The sequence below is a fragment of the Spodoptera frugiperda genome, chromosome 28 (genome assembly GCF_023101765.2).
Source record: "Spodoptera frugiperda isolate SF20-4 chromosome 28, AGI-APGP_CSIRO_Sfru_2.0, whole genome shotgun sequence".
Classification (NCBI taxonomy): Eukaryota; Metazoa; Arthropoda; class Insecta; order Lepidoptera; family Noctuidae; genus Spodoptera; species Spodoptera frugiperda.
Window position 1 is genome coordinate 8,228,962 of NC_064239.1, and position 21,372 is coordinate 8,250,333.

The window sequence follows — 21,372 nt, forward strand, 5'->3', positions numbered from 1 at the left end:
TAATAAATGCTGAAATAGTGAGCAAATTTAGGTGTTTTATTCACTTATTGGGTAAATACTCGAGTAGCAATGGAACAACGCTATTTAATCGGTATTGATCCATTTCGAGTATTTTTCCGAAAATTCGTCCATCACTAGTTGCAGTAGGTATTTATATGTTAAAACTTAAAATGTTTGGTAATAGGCAAAAATCATTCGTATTATGTACTAAAATATAAATATATATATTATGATTTCTCCCTGATTATTTATAAAAAGAGTAAAAAGTAACATACGGGACATATAATATTATGTTGTTAATTTGAATGAAATTTGTGAAAACGCCCAGGTAGATAACGTTTACACAAAATGTATAGTGAAGTAATATTGCAGTCATCAATTTTTAGTCCCAGCTGTCACCGTATCAGACTCTTTTTTGCTAAGCAGATACTAATATATCGATATTGAATAGACAGTAATCGATAGTCGAATACAAACATTTGATGCGATTATTGTCTATGGACTGATGGCTAGTTATATCCTTTGTCAAAAAAAGTCAAATTATTTCTTTTCTTCTTCCGGTAGCGTCTGGTGGAGTAGTCGCCAGTCGCCATTTTGTTCGTATTTTAATAATTTGTTCAGTTTGTGGTGATTGAGTTGGTGTAATTTGAAAAAAGGTAGTTTTATTTATGAGTATGAGTATGTTTTTGAGATAATATGTAATAACCATTTTACTATGGATGGAGTCCACACATTTGCGTTTCTACAGAAAGGAACCTACGCTTTTTGCAGACTTCACCGCTAAACTTGTTTTTGACACCTAGTTTATTTTATTTTACAGGAATAATGTCACGTTACGGTGACTGTAAAGTGTATGTGGGAGATTTAGGTAACAATGCAAGCAAACCTGAACTTGAAGATGCATTTTCATATTACGGACCTCTAAGAAATGTCTGGGTAGCAAGAAACCCGCCCGGCTTCGCTTTTGTAGAATTTGAAGACCCTCGAGACGCCGAAGATGCGGTAAGATGATTAAAAATCTCAATTTACAGAGTATAACAATAAGTTGATGGATGTTTATTTATTTATAAATGTATAAAATTATAGATACGTGGTTTGGATGGACGCACAATTTGTGGCCGACGAGCTCGAGTAGAGATGTCTAATGGCGGGCGAGGTTATGGAGGACGAGGGCCACCACCACGCTCTCGATTACCTCCTAGACCATATGATGACCGCTGTTATGACTGTGGAGATAGAGGACATTATGCTCGAGACTGCACACGCCGTCGTCGCCGCAGGTGACATATCTAATCATTATACTAGTCGTTGTGTTACGGAAATCCTGCCTTTGGAATGGAATCTTTATGGTAATGAAATCTGATTCTATAAACTCAAAACACAAGGTTAAGTAAATGTTTACTCATGTAGAAGTTTGTTTTGAAAACGAAAAACCAACTATGCAAAGATTCCATCCCATTGTATTGAACTCACTTATACCAATGATAACTATGTTATAGGTTATCATTGGCCTGTGCGCCGAGAACGAACTCGTCAGTGTCTGCACTTCTTATTGTCTGCGCTACGTAGCTTTCTCCCCGCGGCGTGTACTCCAATTGAGTTGATTGCTTCGGTAACACCGCTCGCTCTGCGAACTACGTAGCTACAGCCTACGTGCACACTTCACTTGAGATCGTCATTGAGAGTAAAGTTCGTTCTGCGCGTCGCACCGCACGTCTAATGTAATCACTGCGTGCACTCAGTGAGTTACACATTACTATCCCATATTTGTGTTCAAAGAAAGAGCCTGTGCTGCTTATTTTTAGTAGGAAGGTAGTATCTTTAGAACATAGAGAGCTGAAATGAAGACCAGCAAACTGAGAGCAACTCATCATCGAAAACATAATTATAATATTAATAGTATGTTATTTTTTAAATTATATTTCTCAGATTTACAGAACTCAATAGCCGAAGAGTACAAGGATAAATAGTACAAGGATTTCAATTAAACATTGAACTTATGTTAATTTTTATTCCATTGTAGAATATCAATAATATTTGACCATAAGCAAATAATATAGGTACATGAATAAAAATTTAATGCGTGAATTGATTTTGCAGCAGTAGCAGCATGAAAATATGTTTTCTTGTTTATTTTTTAGTTTTTTGTTCAACCTGAAATTAGGTGATACTGAAACTAAAAGTAGAACTGTACTAAAACAACATCGTGTAAATTTTCAGTCGGTCAAGGTCCCGTCGTCGCACGCGCTCCCGCTCGCCACGCTCTGGATCCCGCTCCCGCAGTCGCAGCCGCTCTCGCTCCCGTTCTAAGGCACGGTCTATGTCGCGGTCAAGATCTCGTTCTCCATCCAAAGACTCGAAAAAATCTAACTAAAAATATTACATTGTAATATACCTTATTTTTAATGTACACAACTTACAAGCAACCTTTGACAGTTTTAGGGTCGGTACGTATCTAATGCATAATGTGTCGTGTAACATCAGGAATACAAATAATTAACAACAGCTTACCTACCCCTAACCGATGCCGATGACGCATTATTGCGTCGAGCGAACAGTCACTATATCCCAGTGGCATTGGATTACCTTCGTTCGGCACATTTACCGTCAGTTATGAATCGACCCTTAGATTTATCATTCCTGTGTATGTGTATTGATTTGATTTTATAAGTTGAAGAACGATTGATTTTGAGATCAATAAAGTTTTAAGAATATTGCTTTGTTTTACTTTCTCACTAGGTTTTACAACTCCGTCCATTATATCGCTGACCTAGTAATATTGGCACATCTGCAAAAAATCCGAAATTGACTTTATATAAAAATTATATTATATGGTTTACGTTATTGTAGTTTCACGCAAGGCTCGGAACCGGTTTAAAAAATACCGGTTAATACCGGTTTATATCGGTTTTCCTCCGAACTTTTCTTAAGAACGTGAACATTAAAGAACTTTATTTTAACCTAAATTAACCGGTTTATTCGACGCGGGGCATGTCGGTACACGCGTTGAAATATTATTATTGAAATAAGCTGAACAGCGCGCGGCGTTTCTTTGATGTGCGTCGTATTAACCGGTTTTTATTGCTCTAAACCGGTTAATCCGAAAAAACCTTTATGAAAATACTGTTCCAAGTACCGGTTTAAAAAAACCGGTTTCGCGAACGAAACCCAATGTAAAGGTTTTGCGTACAAGTACATAATAACGGTTTGAAAATTTAACCGGTATCCGAGCCTTGGTTTCACGCACGTAGAACAATGGTTCATTGGTCAGTAACCTAAAAACTAAACGAGTCAGGAAAAATATGAAAACCGTAATGTGCCAATATATTACTATATAGGTGTGCGATATTTCTTGACAAGTCACTTCAATTCTAAAACATAACGTCTCGTAACGTTGCGTCACCCGTATTGGAGAGATGGACTTGATAATATGTAGTAAATACCTTCTTGGTTTAGTGGTCGGAAAGGTCGCTTTCAAGAGAAGCAATTTGTAAGAGAAATCTTAAAAATATCCCATAAGTATGAGTATTCGTACCTGTGCAATAAGCTCCTCTTCACTTTAGGTACATATTTTTTAACGTTTCTCCACTGCACTTTTCTACTATGTCGCGAGTACCATTACAAACATACAATTTCACAATACATCCAGACCCGAAACAACTGTTTGTGGATCACCATCACACAGAGTTGCTCCATGCGGGATTCGAACCCGCTACACGTTGCGCAGTAGTTGCCCAGCCACCGCGCACCAACCGTGCAGTCAATGTTATTAAAAGAGATAACTGGTGTGATAATTACCGGCAATTTGTATACATTCAAAGTCAAATAACTAATTTGTTTCAATTGCACCGAAAAGGCACAGCAATAAGGATATTTTAATTACAATAAAATAAAAAACAGAAGTCATTGATAGTTTGTTTATTAACACTTATTAAAACGTTCTACTATTACACTTATAAAATGGCGCCTTCAATGTTAACTAATTTATGCAAGTTTTCCAATTTGGTTGCTATTGACTTGAGTTAATATTATGGTTCATAGAAAACTATCAAACAAACATCTGAATTACCTTATGTGATAATTCACTCTTGAGATCATAATATAATGATATTTAGTTTTATAAAATTGCAAATCAGAATATTTTGCATTATAATGATAATTGTATTATTGACTTGAATACAAAAATAACGCGATCAATAATCTCACTTATATAATCTTTAAACTTATAAGTAAATAGGTAAGTATATATTATGTATAATCTAAATTATATTATATTTTTTTGTAAAACAGTTTTGATACACGATTTTAGTGACGAATCTGGGTCGCATGCTGTTATCAGTGTGACTTTCATTTGTTATAAATACACCAATTGCATTCCAATAAGAAATCTTGATAATGGAGTGTTCTTCTTTATTATTATTTATAGTTGGTATTACAATACCAAACAATTTTATTATTTTCCATGACTTTTCATTAATTTTTTTAAGACATTTCTACTTTTTATTGTGTGAACAGAATACTAAGTATTACAAGTTAATGAATATTTAATTCGACGGAGTTGTCTAATTTAACTGACCATCTGTATGGCCACTGTTGAGAAAATTCATAAATATTTTAAAATTATTTATTTTAAAATCGTTGTTAATAAAGCTGTGAAGATACTCTCCACCGTATTTCACAGCACTGATGTAGGGACTCGTATTTAGCGATGAAGATAATATCTCCATCTGGAATTTGTAATAGGTAGATATTTTGGAATAAGTATGACTATCACAGTCGTAGATATTTTGGATGTGCTGAGGTGAATTTAAAGCTTCCGTTATGCATGTGCTATTAAGAGAGTTACATACATGCAAATGATAAGGTAGTTCAAATTGTAAAGATTTTATAGATTTGATGCATCAGTAACCTTTTTACATCACATATTCCACATCCCATGAATTGCACTGACTGCATTTTATAGTTATTTTAATATTTCTTTTCAATACTCAAGTCATTTGGCATTTAGAATCTTTACCTCATTTAATTTCAGATGAATTACAAAGCTTTGTGGGAACTTTTTACACACAATATAAATATAACTTTTACGAATTGGTTAGTCCTACTTACAATCTATGTACTAGCAATTACATATCATCTCTTCTTACATAAGGAAAATAAACAGAAATCATTAATTGACGAGACTCGCACACGAATATACACAAATTAACACATTTCCAAGTAATTAATCAGTACTTAAACGCACTGAAATCATAAAAGACATCCACTGTTGCAAATCATATGAATCATGTATTTTATTGTTTACTGAAATGAAATCAGTAAATAAATTCATATGTATAGAATGTACATATTTATTAATAATTTTTACATGATGTTTTGATTTGCGACAAGTAAATATAACTTACTTCTCATACATACATAGTAAACTTGGGTACCTGTTTCTATAAAATGCATTTAATGAATATTTAGTTGTACTTAGACAATAATGTTTATAGCGTAATTTTGAAGTTATCAGATCTATTTTATAATATTCATTTTGCCATTAATCAACTGTGATGGCAGACATTAAATGCAACAATGTTTAATCAGCCATTTTTGTAATATTACAATATAAGTTATTTTTCAAGATGCCAGCATCCTCAAAACTATGGTATTTTGGCAAAACTAACCAATGAAAATGCGCCCTAATACTACAATTTCATGTCCTTTGGGAATAGGGGCAGGTTACAAACATGTTAATATTATTAAACAAAGAATCCCCAAAATATCATAAGTAGCCAAGTCAAGCAGTATTAGGATTCTATTCTATTATAGAAACAGGTACCCAGCATAATATTGTCTGCCAATTAATACTTTACTGTGATTAAATTTAAACAATAATTACATTATAATAAGAAACCCACATCACGAATAGAATTCTTGTTGTAAAGGCAAACAAGACAATATACTTTGCAGATTAAAATAACAAGAAATTAATTACTGCTCAAGAACCCCATTCTTTGAAATAGAATTCTTTAAATCATTGAAATAAATGCACTAATTTATTTCAATAATTTGTTTCGAATAATTTGACTCTTACCTCACAATAACCCATTAAAAACAATGTAACAAAAATTAATCACATAATATACACAAATACGAAAACTCTAAAATGCTATTCATTACTATCACATACATAATATACATCTCTATGAGAACTTTCCACATATTAAGTCTGCATCTGGTGTAATAAGATGTGAATATGAAAAAATAACTTTAGGCCAATAAATTGTTTACCACTGCAGTGTTGATTTATATTCTTTTTGAGTTAAGTGTCAAATGGATGCAGACTCAATATCAATTTGAATTGAGAGCTTACATAAGACTTCAAAGTATTTTGTTCTCAACAGTCTCCAATTTCGAATCAGCTGTAATTTAAATCCATCCTCCATTGCTGCTGATCCATAAAGGCCCCAATCAATTTAACAACATCAATTTTTAATAAGGGAAGAACACTTTACCAATCTTTGTAAAACAACAAATATAAAAATATGTGTACAGAGTATAACTCAAAACTCTTAAAAGCTCCTGAGAATCATTTTCAATGTTCATAAAATAACTGGGATTTCTAAACTGATCATGGTTTTATCACAATATTATCACAATAAAAATAAAACCAAATCAATAATAATTAAAGAACTTTTCAAATGGTGTTAATAAAGATAATTGTGCACAAGTCTAAAATAATATGGTATGTACCAAGTACATGGGTACCAAAGCATTTTATTTGTACAATAATATTTGATCATATAACGACACTATAAAGCTATAAAACACAGAAATATCAACTTACATTACATTCCTGTACATGAATACTTTCTTGTCGTATTATTATGTTCCCTCACAATACATTTGTAGAAACACTCAAGAAATGGACAGATATTTGCAATCTGCAATTTTCGTATTGTTGATATTGACATCATAATCATCTTTAGGTGATAAGTTTTCGATGCTGTTTAATATTTATAATTTATCATTGATTACTTCAGGGTCACGAGAAGATAATTTCGACTTCTGTTTCCATAAGTAATAGGTGTCACACGTCGTTATTACGATCGATGTCTACAAGTAGACCAAACTGGTTACCACAATGTTTTCAGCATTGCCACTTTACTGCTTCTTTTCAGGTTTCTTTACAGCATGTGCATTCACCGGGTACTTCAGTTCTGTTTTCAATTGTTCATTGTGTTCTTCTAATGAGTTCACAGCATAATGGAGGACAAGCTCGTTTAATGTTCTAAAACAGATAATAAAACATATATTTAATTTACAATAGAAATTATAATCATTAATGGTAACCTTACGAAAATCTATTAGCCTTAATAGCACTTGTATAATAGTGTGATGAACTAATACACATTCAAGATAATAATTATAGTGATGCACAGTTTTATCAATATTTAACTCATGAATAATCTCAATGCCAAACATGTTTAAGCTATTCTCTGCAGCTGTTTGACAGTATGATTTACCTAGAATAAAATTAATATAAAAGTATTATTATAGCATACTTACTCATATACATTATAAGGTTCTGCAAATCCATAACCTCTTTCAGTCTTAAAGATAATACAGTGGTAGACCATGTTGTTACAACAAATAGATAAAGCTAATTGACCGGTGGAATTAGGCCGAATTAAGAATGTCCCTTGAGGTTTGCCCATAAGAAGTTTTTCTGCTTCTTCTCTAGTACAATTAACTTTCCAACTACTCATTTCTCTATGAGCATACAGTTCTTCAAGTTTGTGTATATTGTCATCTTCTAATAAATGCAAGTATTCATCTGTTTTTCCTCTTCCTTGTAGCCATCTGTAATCATAGGATTAAATAGGTCACACAAACTGTAACATAATTTGTAGTCATTTCATAGTGCCATGTTATCATGAGCTAGATGGTAGGATAATGGCCATTGGCTAGGTTGCTAGTCAAAATAGTTAATGGAACTTATAAAACTCAGGGCAATACCAAGACCTTATTATGAGTAGTATATATATTTAATTAACAGGTCAGCTTATTTTGATTAAATATGATATTTAGGGATTAAAATAAATAGGTACATATTATCCTGTTTCTATCTCGAAATAACTATATTTACCTGCTACATCAATTTCATTGTTATACATAGTTAATGTTTCCTTTTAGGTGTGTGAATATGCTATTGTTATTAGATGTAAAAATATTGTTAAATACCAAAATATTACTTACACTTTATATCGATCTTTTCTTTTGTACAGATCTGTAACATCAGACTTCAGTTTGGCAATTTCTCTCTCAAGAAGTAATTGAGCTGTTACTGTATCTTTCAAAATTTCATTCAATTCTGTTTTAGCTTTCCTTAAGCTATGGACTCTAGATATTAAATTCCTATTATTTTCTAATACGGTATTCTTTTCGTGTGGTTGTGCTTCAGCTTGCATCTTTTCTTGTAACTTTAAATGTTCTTCACAAATTCTAACTGTCTCTTTAAAGGCATCTAGTGCTTGCTTCTTTCTATTAACTTCTTCCCTTAATATTGTATATTTGTAAGAGCGACCCTCAAAGTCTTTTGTTTTTAATACATATCTTTTGTGAATTTCCTTAAACTTAGTTTCGAGGGTGTCATCACTCATATTTTCTTCACCTTCATTTTCAACGAGTCTAGACAATGGGTACATAAGCTTGATGTCAAGACTACTATTGCAATGGGCCAGTGAGTACTCTCTATAGAAGCGAACAAGCTCCACCACAGATTTGAAATCAAATGGTTCACAAAATCCATAGCGCCCCTCATGATTATAGATTTTGATAAGTTTGTTCATGCCCCCTTTTCTCACTGTCAGAGTATAACCACTATCTTTGTTAGATGCGTTGCGCACCAAGAAGGTGCCATCGCAGGTGTCTCTGAGTTTCTCCGTGGCTTCATCTCTGAAATTAACATTAACATAAGTAAAATGAAAATTAGACATAGTAGAGTAAAAATTGTATAACAAGTCACAAAAGTTTAAATGTTAATTGGTCAATTCTAAAGATAATATTTCTAATGCAAGTTACATTCTGGTAAGAATATAATTACCTACAAAGAAGTTTTGTGTCTAGAATATTCAACTAATTTACATTTTACTTCCATAGACACATAACCAAGTAATTATAGATATCTAATTATTAAAATTTGTTCTTATTACTGAAATTGGCTTGTGTAAATACAGGTTTATAAAATTCAGTATTATTATTAATTTAAGGTTGTATTGTATTAATTCTAATAGAATGACAATGAGTTGTTTAAAATGATGTAAAATCCAAATAGGTATACAAGGATGACTAAGTTCATCCAGTAAGTTATCCAGTACTCTAACATATTCAAGTTCAATACATTAATTGCAAACCCAGGTAATATGGTATCTACAAGTCTAGATCCAAACATGGGATAACAAGTATTATGAGTTAAAAAGACTATCAGATAGATTCAAATAAGATCTAGTTAATCTAATAGGTACTGGAAACATTTCTTTTAGCTAAAGCATAAAATTAATGTATAGATAATAATACAATTAAGCGAACTTACCGAGTGATATCACCCCAATACCATTCCGCATTCTCCAAACTCTCTTCGGCTGACTTTTGAGGGGCTCCTATTTCAACCATTATTTCATCACTATTACTCAAAGTTCATGCATCATGAGATTTTCACTTGAATCTTCAAAAACTAACACAAACTCGAGACTTTTTAGCACACTTGCCGAGTATATTCGACCATCGTAGCGGCTATATCACCAAACTTCCGCATTCGAGGTTACAAAGAAAATCACCAACTGATTCTTACTCAAAACATTTTATACAACAATTAAACACTATTTTACACAGAATTTAAATGTAAACTGTCAGTCACAATACAGCAAAACTTGAATTGCACTCCAAAAAAGAGGTATCTAGATCACAAAGGAAATGGGCAAAAGTATGATGATTGTTGCTATGGCACTATTACTTCCCTAAACCTTCACGTAAAAGTTTTTCTTGAAGGACATCAAATTAACATGTTGGAAAAGGATATTTTAAATTCATGTTTTATACAAATAAATGAGTAAAACTCGTTCACTTCCTTTTTTCAGTCAAACACTAGCACCAAACCCGTCCGCCATCTAATCGCCATTAAATTAAAAAAAAGTTGCAGCTTGTAAGTGATGTGCATATAAATCGATAAATTCTCCAATGAGAAACTAATCGACTAGTAGCATAAAAACTTACTAAAAGAGGAGCACTAACTTGAAGAATAAATACAAATTATAGAAAAAAATATATTTTATTCTTCACTGTGCATGTCCTAAATAACCTTAGTCGTTTTTCGCAAGAACTATAAGTTTATTTGACTTTTTATCTTAAAATTAAACTAAAATAAAGAAACAAGATATAAAAATATTATGGCAACACACATTTCTGTAGACGGGTGGCAACTGGCATGCGAAGTGTCTTTGTAAATTACGTGCATTTGTCTAATCAAAAATGTTATTTTATTTTCATTAGCTTGTGCATTTTGAAATTGAAGTTAAATCAAATTATGTATTATTGTATTAAAACGTCGGACTAATGAAATTACTAATAAGGAAGTAGGCTCAAGAAAGCGGTGTTTTACAGAAATGTTATTTTTCTGTGGACAAAATCACCGATCCTCAAAATGTGTTTCAAAATTGGCACAATAATATTTTGCACATTTTTCATATTTGTGTCGTCTACGCACATAAAGGGAGAGTTTTCGACAAATGATTTTTTCAAGTTCCTAGTGAAATTTGGATTCCAGAAGACAGATATTCATTATCAAAAGGAAACATATGGATATATTTTCGGGAACATTACCGCAAATGTTCCGTTCAAGTATCCCATAACATTTGCTGTTTTAGACAGAGGCCACTTTTTACACTATTATAAAAGCCGAGATATTGTTGATAAGGAGTTAGCATGTCAGGTTATGTTTCAAAACCTGAATGGAACTGCTTACCACCCGAAATGTAACGCCTACGGTCAAGATCTATTTAGAAGAATTCCGTGTCCCAAAGGAGAATTATGTGTTGATGAAGACACACCTTGGAATGTGATAAAGAAGAACCAGTTTACATATGTTATACAAAACTCAGGACAACCAAGGTATTTTAGTACTTACTGACCAGTTATTTCTACATGATTTTCCTGTAATATTCTATTAAGATACTTGGTTCCAATATTTTCTTTGAAATTTTAGTATAAAATATCAGTTTTACATTCATTTTTAAAATTGTAAGGTATACTGTCTGTTTGTGTTTACTAAGAAGATTTTTTGTCATTTGTATTTATTTAGTTTTAGTCTTTACTGCTTTGCGAATTGATAAAATATGATAAGTGAAGTTAACTGTTTAATTTTCTTATAGGTTCTGGTATGTATCAATGGTATCATGTTACCTTGATGAAGTTACCTGTACGTGGCATCACTACACTGGAGCACCCTCATCGGACAACAAAACCCTAACTAACATACCGCAGATTATAAACTATGATTTCTGGCTGGTCAATGGAAGTCCAAATTTGTCATTTTACAATACTCTGCTGTATCAGTTCTCGTTTGACAGACAGAACACATTAGAGTTGTATCTAGTATTCTGGCTATGCTATATTATCCTATTACCAGTCCAGATATATGCAGTCAGGTAAGATCTTAATAAATATTTTCCTATTAATTATATTTGTATATTGTATGTTGTTTTGTCTCCACACTATAATTTACAAAACAATTAATACATTTTCAGCGATTTTCACTCCAAAAAATTTAAGTCGATTGAGTAAGCAGTATTTTGAATATTCTTGTGATTTTTTTTTATGTTTACCAAAGCTATGTTTATAAGTGCTTCCTCTATTCATATATTTCAGATATGTCATTGAAATATAATCTCCATGTAATCTGTATTTATATTGATCATGTTATTGCTACAGTATATATAAATTGCATTATTGCTTGGAATTGTGTTATGAATGTAGTTTTAACTGGATCATTTTATTTCAGAACACAAAAGCATCCTGTGACTAAGTTGTTTACGTTCAGTCTTGTTCTGGAGTTCATTGCCTTGTGCTTCAATGTGCTGCATACTGTGAAGTTTGCTGTGGATGGTGTAGGGTTCGCTGGGTTGGCTGCAGCTGGAGATGTCTTAGATATCATGAGCAGAGTGAGTTACTATATTTTGCTTATCAGTGTACCAGTATTAACACAACAATCATAGTATAATAGTTTTGTTAATCTTACAAAAGCCATTAGTAAAATGAAGCCTCATCATTAATAGCCAAATTATACTGCTGATCAAGACTCCCTATTATATAAAACTTACTTAAAATAACAGTCAATCCATATTTCAATTTTATTGCAAATAACACTGATGCACATCACTCAATATTGTATATTCATTCATCCTATATCTTTATCTTATCTGTGGACTCATAGAATAGTCGACAGCTGGTTGTCCATATTGACCTTTTTACTAACTGAGATAGGGTTAATACTTGAACTAGATTCTGATTCAGTAAAACATTTTAAGTGGAACCTCTGTCTCTAAACGGAAGAGTATTTCTTCAGATGATGGACAGAAGTAGCATAAATGTAATATGGAACCTAGATTATTCAAAAAATCAGATTAAGTGGCCCTGACGGCGAGCAAGAGCAGCTCGCCGCCCGACCAGAATCAAATCTGTGCGTACAGCGTTTCGCGTTTCGCGTATGCGCCAAAGCGCAATGGGCCCAGTAGGGCTGATGTCCGACCCGGAGCTGCGAACTACCTAGCAGGTTATCGGAGCTCCGGCTCGAAGAGCAGGAGTAGGAACAGGGTGGTTTTAAGTCAATAGAGACAGACACTCCCTCTCGCCTCACCCAAGGCGTGAGAAGGCATTTGTTAATAATGCTCCTCAAAAAAAGGTGGCACTCTTTAGTTTCAGCCTACCCAGCCTATGGGACAAAGGCATAAGTTTATAATGAACTCATGTTTAAACATGAAATCATTTAAATTGGTATGTAGAAATCAATTGCATGTAGGCTGATTGTTATAAAATTCTTGACCTTGCTACTAGCGAACTGAGAAAGTTATATTATAGTAATGTATAGTTTTGTAATTGTCAATTCAGGTAGATTTTTTGTCATAGAATTCTGATGTGTATTATATACAAGGATAAAAACCTTTTCCTGGAAATTACACCTGTTTTAGGTGTCTAAACATGGCAAGACTTGTATTGTATTTTGGATAATTGGTGTTGGTGACGCATTACTATTACGTTTTTGTAATATTTTACCCTTTTCTGCTATCTACCACTATGTAAGACGTAATAACACCACATGACCTATTCATACCTCATTTTAATATGGGTAATGCATATTAAACTGAAATTATTTAACGTAAAGTATTTACGTAAGTTTTGTCGGGATTTTCCTCGTCTTGTACCTACATTTATTATTAGGTGTAGGAGTACATATGAATATGGAAAATTCTACATGTTTCCTTATTCTGATATCAATGCTTCAAAAGGTCATGGATTAACTGTACCTAGGTAGTGATAATGCCTAATTTGACGTTGGCATTAAACCTCTATCAGAATTCGCGAATATTCAAATTGCCTTTTTAGTACAGTATTCTAATATAGCTATAGCATTCTATATGTGACATTGTTATTTATATGAATATCTTATCAGTAACTGAAATACCATAAATGTCTACTGTAAGTTATCTGCCATAAAACTCAACAGAATAATAATGTGTGCTATAAATTATTCTTTTTCAGACACTCTTCATGTTGCTCCTACTTTTGTTGGCAAAAGGTTGGGCAGTGACTAGGCTGGAGCTCACATACAAACCTCTAGTCTTCGGAGTTTGGCTGGCTTACGGAATAGTACATATTCTACTTTACGTGTGGAATACCGTAAGTATTATTTATTCTCTCCCAATTACACACTTATTTTAAAGGGAAATACTACAATTTTACACACTCAATTGCTAGTTAAATGAAAAGTTTATGTGTTAGGTATTATAAGATAATATACACTTAGAAAAGAATAACAATTCCATGCATATTGTTCTAGTATAAATAAATGTTTAAAGTAAAGGACAATGAATGTCAGTAGGTAGATCTATTGTGAATTAATTTACATAACTACAGAAGTATCTTGGTAAACTGTTTTCTTTATGTTTCTAGACTGAAGTGGATATTATTGAAGAAATAGATGAATACCAGACATGGCCTGGCTGGTTGATCCTGGCTCTGCGAGTAGCGATCATGACTTGGTTCGTGCTAGAACTTCGGTACACGATGATGTACGAACACAACATGCCAAAACTTAATTTCCTACTACACTTTGGAGCTTCAAGCCTCGTGTGGTTCGTTTACTTGCTTTTTGAGAGTTAGGAATTTAAGGGTTGTTGTTCGGGAATGGGGAAGGGGGATTGGGCCTCCGGTAACCTATAGCGCTCATTGCGCTACAGATCAGTCCTCTATGGAGGTTCAAGTTTTTATTAGGTGAGTTCCAGTTTCTAATTATGTAACCAACAATTACATCAAAGTGCCTAGTGCGAGCTTGTATTATCTACGTTTATGACGTTCCGCCCTCTGATTGGCTCTACATTGCTCTACGTTAACCAACCAATCACAGGCCTAAACGCGGTAACGTTTCGAACGCTTTAATGTAAAAAAAAAACTCTCACTTAGTACCCTGATCACCTAAATACATTCACTTAAATTGTTTAGCTATTAGAAAGTAGGTTGCAGTATAAATAGGTAGTTATCAGTTATTTAAATGTACTTATATTCAAGATGCTTCTTTCAATTATACCCATATTATGTCCTTATAGAATGGTTTAGTTATGACCAGTTATAATTTAATGGTTTACCGTAATTATGCTTGACCACACATCCACAATTATTATCCGTAATATCCTTGTATGACTAAGATAACTAAATATGTGTTAAAACTGACTAAATAATTACATAGTTTCATAAAACAACATTGCTAATTGTGTAGGTACTTCCGAATATGAGTAATTAACGAATTAATTTCCACTTTATTACTTTAAATGGAAATTATCGTACTACGTAAGCTGACGCGCACGCGTTTTACAACTGTGGTGATAACTTTTCAATTTCAACCTTAGGAACTAGGTGATAAGGTTGAAATTAGTCAACGGAACTTATATAGTAGTAGTAATTTTAATACAACTTGATTTCGACTTTGGATTTAATGGAATTACTGTTTGTTTTTCAGGGATCACATATTCAGCGGATTGTCTCGCTTTTTGTGTGATGGCACACTTGCTGTGGCCGACACGCTCAGAACAGTACTTATTACTAGCGCCCTCTGATTATACAGGTACGTATTAAAATTATTATTTACTTTATTTTAACTGCACCGTAAACATACCGAAGAAACAGGAAAAATTACTTATTGTGGGGCAAAATCCAAAATAAATATAAAATCCCTACTCCTAATGGGAAAATAAATGACAATCATGATTTCAAATTAAAAAGTTGCCAATTTCTACGTAAAACGTAACGTAATATACATACGTAAAACGTAGAATGGGCGTAAATGGGCAACGATTACTACGTAAAACCAAAAATTACAAAAACTCATGTTCCAAAGGTTGATTTAGAATTGTAAAATGAACTAATTGAATAATTATGTTCAGGAAATTCATCCTCGGAACTTTACTTTTTACCTTTACTCAGAAAATATGGCATTTACGGATCATTCATAATTTTTTGCATGTCATTGTTTCTCTTATGTCTAATCTTTTCTCGTTGGTTTGTCTATAGAATTGTTGTAATGTAATCATAATTATAATAAATTAACGTAATAATGCACGGACATATAGTAGGTGCTAGTGGAACTCCTTGCCGGAGTCTGTGTTTCCTGATGGGTATAACCTGGGTGTCTTCAAAGCCCGAGTGAATAGGTTGCTTATGGGCAGACGTGCTCCATCGTAGGCCGCATCATCACTTACCATCAGGCGAGATAGCGGCCAAACGTCGGCCCATTTAACATAAAAAAACATATAGTAGGTATAGGACACAACTGGATTTCCCTTTAACATAATGCGCGATACTTTACGGAGAGCCTGGACCGTTACAAACCACGCCCCTCTCTATTTTCCATGTAGCAGTCCCATACTACAAAATATTGCCAATTGTGCACTGATGACCTATTTACACCTTTTTACTTATAATATCGTTGAGCAGGGCCATATTTTTTGTCACAGTCCACAATCACATTATGCCATCTCCTCTTTTACTTACTTCATGTAGGCGACATACACTTGATATTTGATGTTGTCCTTTTCTGATGTTAGGAAACTTTAGTTAGTTAGCCATGAAGCCCTACACGGTTGACATTGTTACTACTGATAATATTTAAAAATTACAATGTTTCTTATTGTCTGTTGTGTTGTAAGTTTATCTGTATTTACCATATTGCAAGACTGGTACTTAGTAAAATGGTGGGCGTAAATACCACATCCCAAAAATATTGTGGATTACTATATTTTACAAATATTTTTCCGCGTTCATCCAACAGAAATATAAATATTAAATTATACCTAATACCTATGTATATTTGACATCTAGCATAATATATTCCTGTCCCTAAATGTACTATTAAAATGGTGAAAGATGACATTTCCACCAATCTTTAGATTAAACTATCATTAATCTTGACTGACCAATTAAGAAATAAAGCCTAAAATTTCAAATTCATTTAGCAGATTCGTTTTAATATGACGTAGACACATGTTCAACTGTTCAGTAGATGTTGGGACTACGATACATTTGAAAGTCAAAAGACGGACTTAAATATAAATCTACTGTCTTTATTTGTACAAAAAGATAATTTAGTTTAAATATTTAATTTATCAAACAAAACTAATCATACCACAATAAAATATAATCGTCCATGTTCGTAGGTTGGATTAAATAGTGCCAACATACTTTGAATTGCTATCAAGTATCAGTTTTTGTTCTCAACTCAAATGATTTTTATCTACAAAGATATCGAAACACTTGATCTATCTCTGAACATCATGTTGTAATGGAAACAACGGTATGTCTGATTAGGTACAAGCAGTGTGCATTAATATCGACGATATTTTTCAATAATCTTATCAACTAAGGCCTAGCAATTTCTATATTGTTGATATTTACTTTACCAATTTTGCTGAGTACTTTTTTTTGGTCTCAAAACGTCTTTAAAACTATGTTGTTCACCTCATTGATCCAGTTAGCAACAGTGGATTCATATACTGATGCAAGTTAAATGGTGTAAAGAAATAAACAATTTATGAAATCTTATCCATCGTACCTCTTTGTTCTATTGATTGTGAACACGACGGTGGTTTAGAAAATAAATGGCGAGAAATAATACGTTTGCAGTCTTCGTGCTTTCCTTTTTTGCGTTTTCCAACCATCCTACACTTATGTACTTATTGAAGAACTATTTAAAAGTAATTTTCTATGTTTTCAGCGGGCATAGAAGAACTAGATGAATTCAACGAATCACCGCACGTGGTACACAGCGACACTGTGGCGCTCACCACGGCCGAGTGCATCAACGCAGACGACGAAGAGATCATATTCACCAGGGCAGCACACAAAAACGGCACCGCCTTCTCATAGCAACACCAACAGGCTTGAGAGGATCCCGTCATATAACGTTCAGGGCACAACCCCCGAATGAATGAAATTATGAATTTACACGATCGAAATTATTTACTAATATTGGTCTCATTTAATAACAATCTGTCTCCAATATTTATGTGGTAAATGTCTTGTGAATTGTGTCGATTTAATGCTGTGAATGTAAATCGAATGGAGTTTTATGATGGAGTGATAGAAAATCGAATATACTGGCTGTATACACATATGGCCGATAGTAAAATTTAAATTAATGTATCCTGCTGTGTGATATTCAAGTACATTGATTCCTTAATGAAAGTCGTTGAAAGCACAAAGTAATGGAAGTAAACTAAGATTACATAGTTACATGTAAGGGAAATACATAGTTCCGGTCTCTAAGCGATCGTGTCCACGTGTCAATTAACAAGGTTATTTATTTTCTTGTTTCAAGGTAATAATGACACTAAGAGTGAAGTATCACAAATGTTCTATGTGCCAACGATTGCAACGACTATTGCAATATGGAGAAAATTATTGCAAGATACCTATAAATGTAAGAGTATTCGTAATCATTGTGTCTTTGTGAAAAATGTCTGAATTTACCAAAATATATTTAAGAAAATGAGTGTTTAAAAGTGCTGTTAAAGTTGAATGGATATTTTCGTGTTGTATGAATTGTTTTGTATTGTTCTGATGCACTTTTGGATAGTTCGTCTCACCTATATCTTGGTACTTATTTACGGTTTACTTAAATTGTTTGTTATTAAAACAATAAAAGCACGGTGATTCTGGATGTACCTGAGTATAGTAAAATTATAATATTTGCATAGTAGCACTAACATACTTACAAATGCACTGATTAATGTAATATAAACCGCGCAAGAATCAAAACAGAATCAATATTAGTTTTTATGACATCGTTTTAGAGTTGCCTTTGCTTTAGCCATAAAATGACATTAGTAAAATATTAAAAAATCAGAACGTACAAAATTGTATTACCGTTTGGTTGGTATTAATGTATTATTTCGGAATGAGATCGAATAATGTTGATGCGGGTCGGTGTTAAATGTTCGCTAGTGAAATCGAATTCTTATGAAAAATTGCTGATACATTTTGTATACAAGATACTAAATAGATACTTGGATATAACAGATAGATTCGTGATGTACAGTGACTTTTAGAAATGTTAAAGTACAATTAGATCTCAAATTGATGTTATCATTGTGATTTTTATAAAGAATGGGCAGCTGAATCATATTTTTGTCAATGTCTAAATTTATTTGCTTTTCGTGTTCGCTGTCTAGTTATTGTGTATGTATAAAATTATTTAAATGAATCGCCAAATCAATTAAATTAAATAAACACAAAATTAAAATTATTAGGTCAAGGTAAAATCGCTTCTGATGCATTCTTTTTAGCAATCTTTAGAAATTAAAAATCTAGGAGAGCATGCTCTTTAAAAAATCTAGTATAGTTAGATTCGAGCATATTTTTCGTAATAGAGGTGGTAAAGTAAATACCTTTTTTATTCACAGATGTAATTTGTGTTCAGCATGCTCTTTATACTCTATGTCTTAACATTATTGTTTTAAACATAATGTCGTGTCAACGTAGCATAAGATTAGAAATGCTAGTGAATTATATTTTATTTACAAAATTTAATTTATATCGATATTTTTTTGTTCTTTAAAAAATTATAGGACATTGGGATGAAGCGTACCGCGTAAGTAGCTCGTATGACATTTTATGGTTTTACTTTACTGTAAACCCAGTGTAAAAAGTTGTTATTGTTTGCGGTTAGTTAATACTGAGTTGTTCTAACGAAATTATCTGATGGAAGTTTTTGAAAGTACTAAAACTGGATTTTAAATATGTACAGTTTGCACAGTTAATTGGTATGCACATGCAGGCATGAAAATAAAGATAGATACTAATATGACCAATAGTTACAAACGATATGCCATCGTTACAAAGCATACGCTTTGTAAGGAAGGAACATTAGTTAATTAGTATATCAACAGCTAATGTTTCTGTACTGAATCAATCTTTATTTTCTAACCTGCTATTTCTTTGATTCCATTAGTTAGAAATTCATTACAAATGTAATAAAAATGGTAAAAAAACAATATTGTTTTCACAATACAACAAGTGCCGTTGACTTGAACAAAGTTTTGATTTAGAAAAAGACGCGTCCGTCTGGCTTAATATTTTTAATTATAACCGTTGTGGTTATAATTAATATAAAGTATTTATTTTTTTAATCTCTTGACGTATTAAGTAAAGTTGAAACGTTGATGAATCACACCCAGCTTTTCGTTTAATTATTTTGATTTGATGTTGTTTATTAATTAATCGTAACAGCACACGGGCGCGCCCGCTTGTACATTTTAATACCAGAGTATGCTGTGAGTCATGTGTGACAACAATGGAGCTTATTTATTTTTTTAACGAATTTTAAATGATATATGGACTAAGTTAACATCACATAAACTGTTTATATAAGAACCTTTTTGTTAATAGGTATTTGTCCTTTTGAAACTCTACTGATGTGTGAAATGTGACTTTTTTAAGTGGATATCTGTATGTGGTGTAAGAAATGCAACAAATGTAACATAATGATTCCTATTGACGTTCTTGCTTTTATTTTATTTTAATTACTATAAATACTATAACCTGCCTTAAGTTTATTCATAAATAATTGAAGTTTGTAATCGTACAAATTGGGCAAGAGTTTGTCGACGATGTAGCGTGGTGTTTATAAAAAACAAAGTTCGCTACTAAGAATCCTTATGTCTAATATCTATGAAATGCTCTCCAAATTATTTTGTACGATTATAAGCATCACAATAGGTATTTGAAGACAGGATTAATATTCAAATTCAAATCTGTAGCAAAAACTAATCTACATTCACATTATTTTGTGCATTATCTCAATTTGATCAAAGTTGTATCAATGATGTGTCTAAATTCAGTACCTAACCATCTGATAATGGCGTTCAAATTTCATCACAGTATTCAAAGAATCCTTATTTTCAATCATTTTTCTAGAGTTCTAGAGTACATTCAGAGCCGGCAAAAGCTGAATTTCTTTCAAATCTTTTTCCCGGTCTTTTGGAATTAAGTTGAAAATCGAATGCTGACGTAGAAACCGATTTCTGTCGTAGGCATTGGTGACTCCTTCAAACCTAGTCATTAAAGGAAAACCGTGTCTACGCCAAGGTACGCTACGTTACAATTCTTTCCCCTCACATTTCTACGTCACAAGCATTCAACTTAACAAATTCTTTCCTCAACTATTTGGCTATACATTTTGAATTTAAATATAAATCCAGTTTAAGTATTTTTTATACTCTGCTCTCACTTACGCCTATTCCTAAAGTATTGTTCTGTTATCATTATTTGAAATTAATCTTAACTTAAACCTTTTATATTTTGTGTAAAATCCACTTTTATACGTAGTGTTATATAGTTATTTCTAAGCCTTTGTAGGTGTAAATTGAATGTAAATAAACTTTCTTATTATGTACACATTAATTGTCGTTTCATTACGTTTGGTATATGTAACAAATTATCCCTTATCTACTTAAATAATACCTATAGTATTATCGGGGAAATTGAATGCGAGTCAAAGCACTTTGTATTGTTTGAATAAAACAACGCTAAATTATCTATGGTCATAATTCCCTGGAGTGGTTG

The 21,372-nt window shown here is 32.6% G+C and overlaps 3 protein-coding genes across 6 annotated transcripts; 2 read left to right on the forward strand and 1 right to left on the reverse strand.

The window, feature by feature from the left end:
• The first annotated feature begins 488 nt into the window (after positions 1-488).
• On the forward strand, positions 489-2,714 carry LOC118265454 (serine/arginine-rich splicing factor 7). Of its 4 annotated transcripts, XR_007707322.1 has the most exons (5): positions 489-656; positions 821-1,002; positions 1,087-1,280; positions 1,500-1,741; positions 2,221-2,369. XR_007707322.1 is itself a non-coding variant. In XM_050705759.1 (4 exons), the coding sequence occupies exons 2-4, from the start codon at positions 826-828 to the stop codon at positions 1,567-1,569; spliced, it is 441 nt and encodes a 146-aa protein (XP_050561716.1). In that variant the 5' UTR covers positions 489-656; positions 821-825; the 3' UTR covers positions 1,570-2,714. The 4 variants fall into 4 exon arrangements, 3 of the variants coding, with proteins under 3 accessions (XP_050561716.1, XP_035434226.1, XP_035434227.1); XM_050705759.1 differs by having other exon boundaries at positions 1,500-2,714; XM_035578333.2 differs by lacking the exon at positions 1,500-1,741 and having other exon boundaries at positions 2,221-2,714.
• A 1,189-nt stretch (positions 2,715-3,903) lies between these two features.
• On the reverse strand, positions 3,904-10,175 carry LOC118264902 (phosphatidylinositol 3-kinase regulatory subunit gamma). The gene is made up of 4 exons (XM_035577549.2): positions 9,581-10,175; positions 8,245-8,943; positions 7,555-7,848; positions 3,904-7,276 (listed from the first exon to the last, which is right to left on the reverse strand). Exons 1-4 carry the CDS (start codon positions 9,658-9,660, stop codon positions 7,150-7,152), a joined length of 1,200 nt encoding a protein of 399 aa, XP_035433442.1. The 5' UTR covers positions 9,661-10,175; the 3' UTR covers positions 3,904-7,149.
• A 267-nt stretch (positions 10,176-10,442) lies between these two features.
• Positions 10,443-21,210, forward strand: LOC118264901 (integral membrane protein GPR180). The gene is made up of 8 exons (XM_050705762.1): positions 10,443-11,154; positions 11,415-11,690; positions 12,044-12,203; positions 13,801-13,938; positions 14,212-14,416; positions 14,482-14,532; positions 15,275-15,379; positions 17,525-21,210. Exons 1-8 carry the CDS (start codon positions 10,688-10,690, stop codon positions 17,674-17,676), a joined length of 1,554 nt encoding a protein of 517 aa, XP_050561719.1. The 5' UTR covers positions 10,443-10,687; the 3' UTR covers positions 17,677-21,210.
• Positions 21,211-21,372: the final 162 nt, after the last annotated feature.

What these genes read in the sequence shown, in the direction of transcription:
- LOC118265454 (XM_035578333.2), top strand. Translation starts at nt 826, where the DNA reads ATGTCACGTTACGGTGACTGTAAAGTGTATGTGGGAGATTTAGGTAAC. An exon ending in CTCGAGACGCCGAAGATGCG is followed by an intron (nt 1,003 to 1,086) that starts GTAAGATGATTA and finishes ATAAAATTATAG; the next exon opens with ATACGTGGTTTGGATGGACG. An exon ending in ACACGCCGTCGTCGCCGCAG is followed by an intron (nt 1,281 to 2,220) that starts GTGACATATCTA and finishes GTAAATTTTCAG; the next exon opens with TCGGTCAAGGTCCCGTCGTC.
- LOC118264902 (XM_035577549.2), bottom strand. Translation starts at nt 9,660, where the DNA reads ATGGTTGAAATAGGAGCCCCTCAAAAGTCAGCCGAAGAGAGTTTGGAG. An exon ending in TATTGGGGTGATATCACTCG is followed by an intron (nt 8,944 to 9,580) that starts GTAAGTTCGCTT and finishes TGTTAATTTCAG; the next exon opens with AGATGAAGCCACGGAGAAAC. An exon ending in AGAAAAGATCGATATAAAGT is followed by an intron (nt 7,849 to 8,244) that starts GTAAGTAATATT and finishes CTATGATTACAG; the next exon opens with ATGGCTACAAGGAAGAGGAA.
- LOC118264901 (XM_050705762.1), top strand. Translation starts at nt 10,688, where the DNA reads ATGTGTTTCAAAATTGGCACAATAATATTTTGCACATTTTTCATATTT. An exon ending in TCTTAGATATCATGAGCAGA is followed by an intron (nt 12,204 to 13,800) that starts GTGAGTTACTAT and finishes ATTCTTTTTCAG; the next exon opens with ACACTCTTCATGTTGCTCCT. An exon ending in TACTTTACGTGTGGAATACC is followed by an intron (nt 13,939 to 14,211) that starts GTAAGTATTATT and finishes TTATGTTTCTAG; the next exon opens with ACTGAAGTGGATATTATTGA.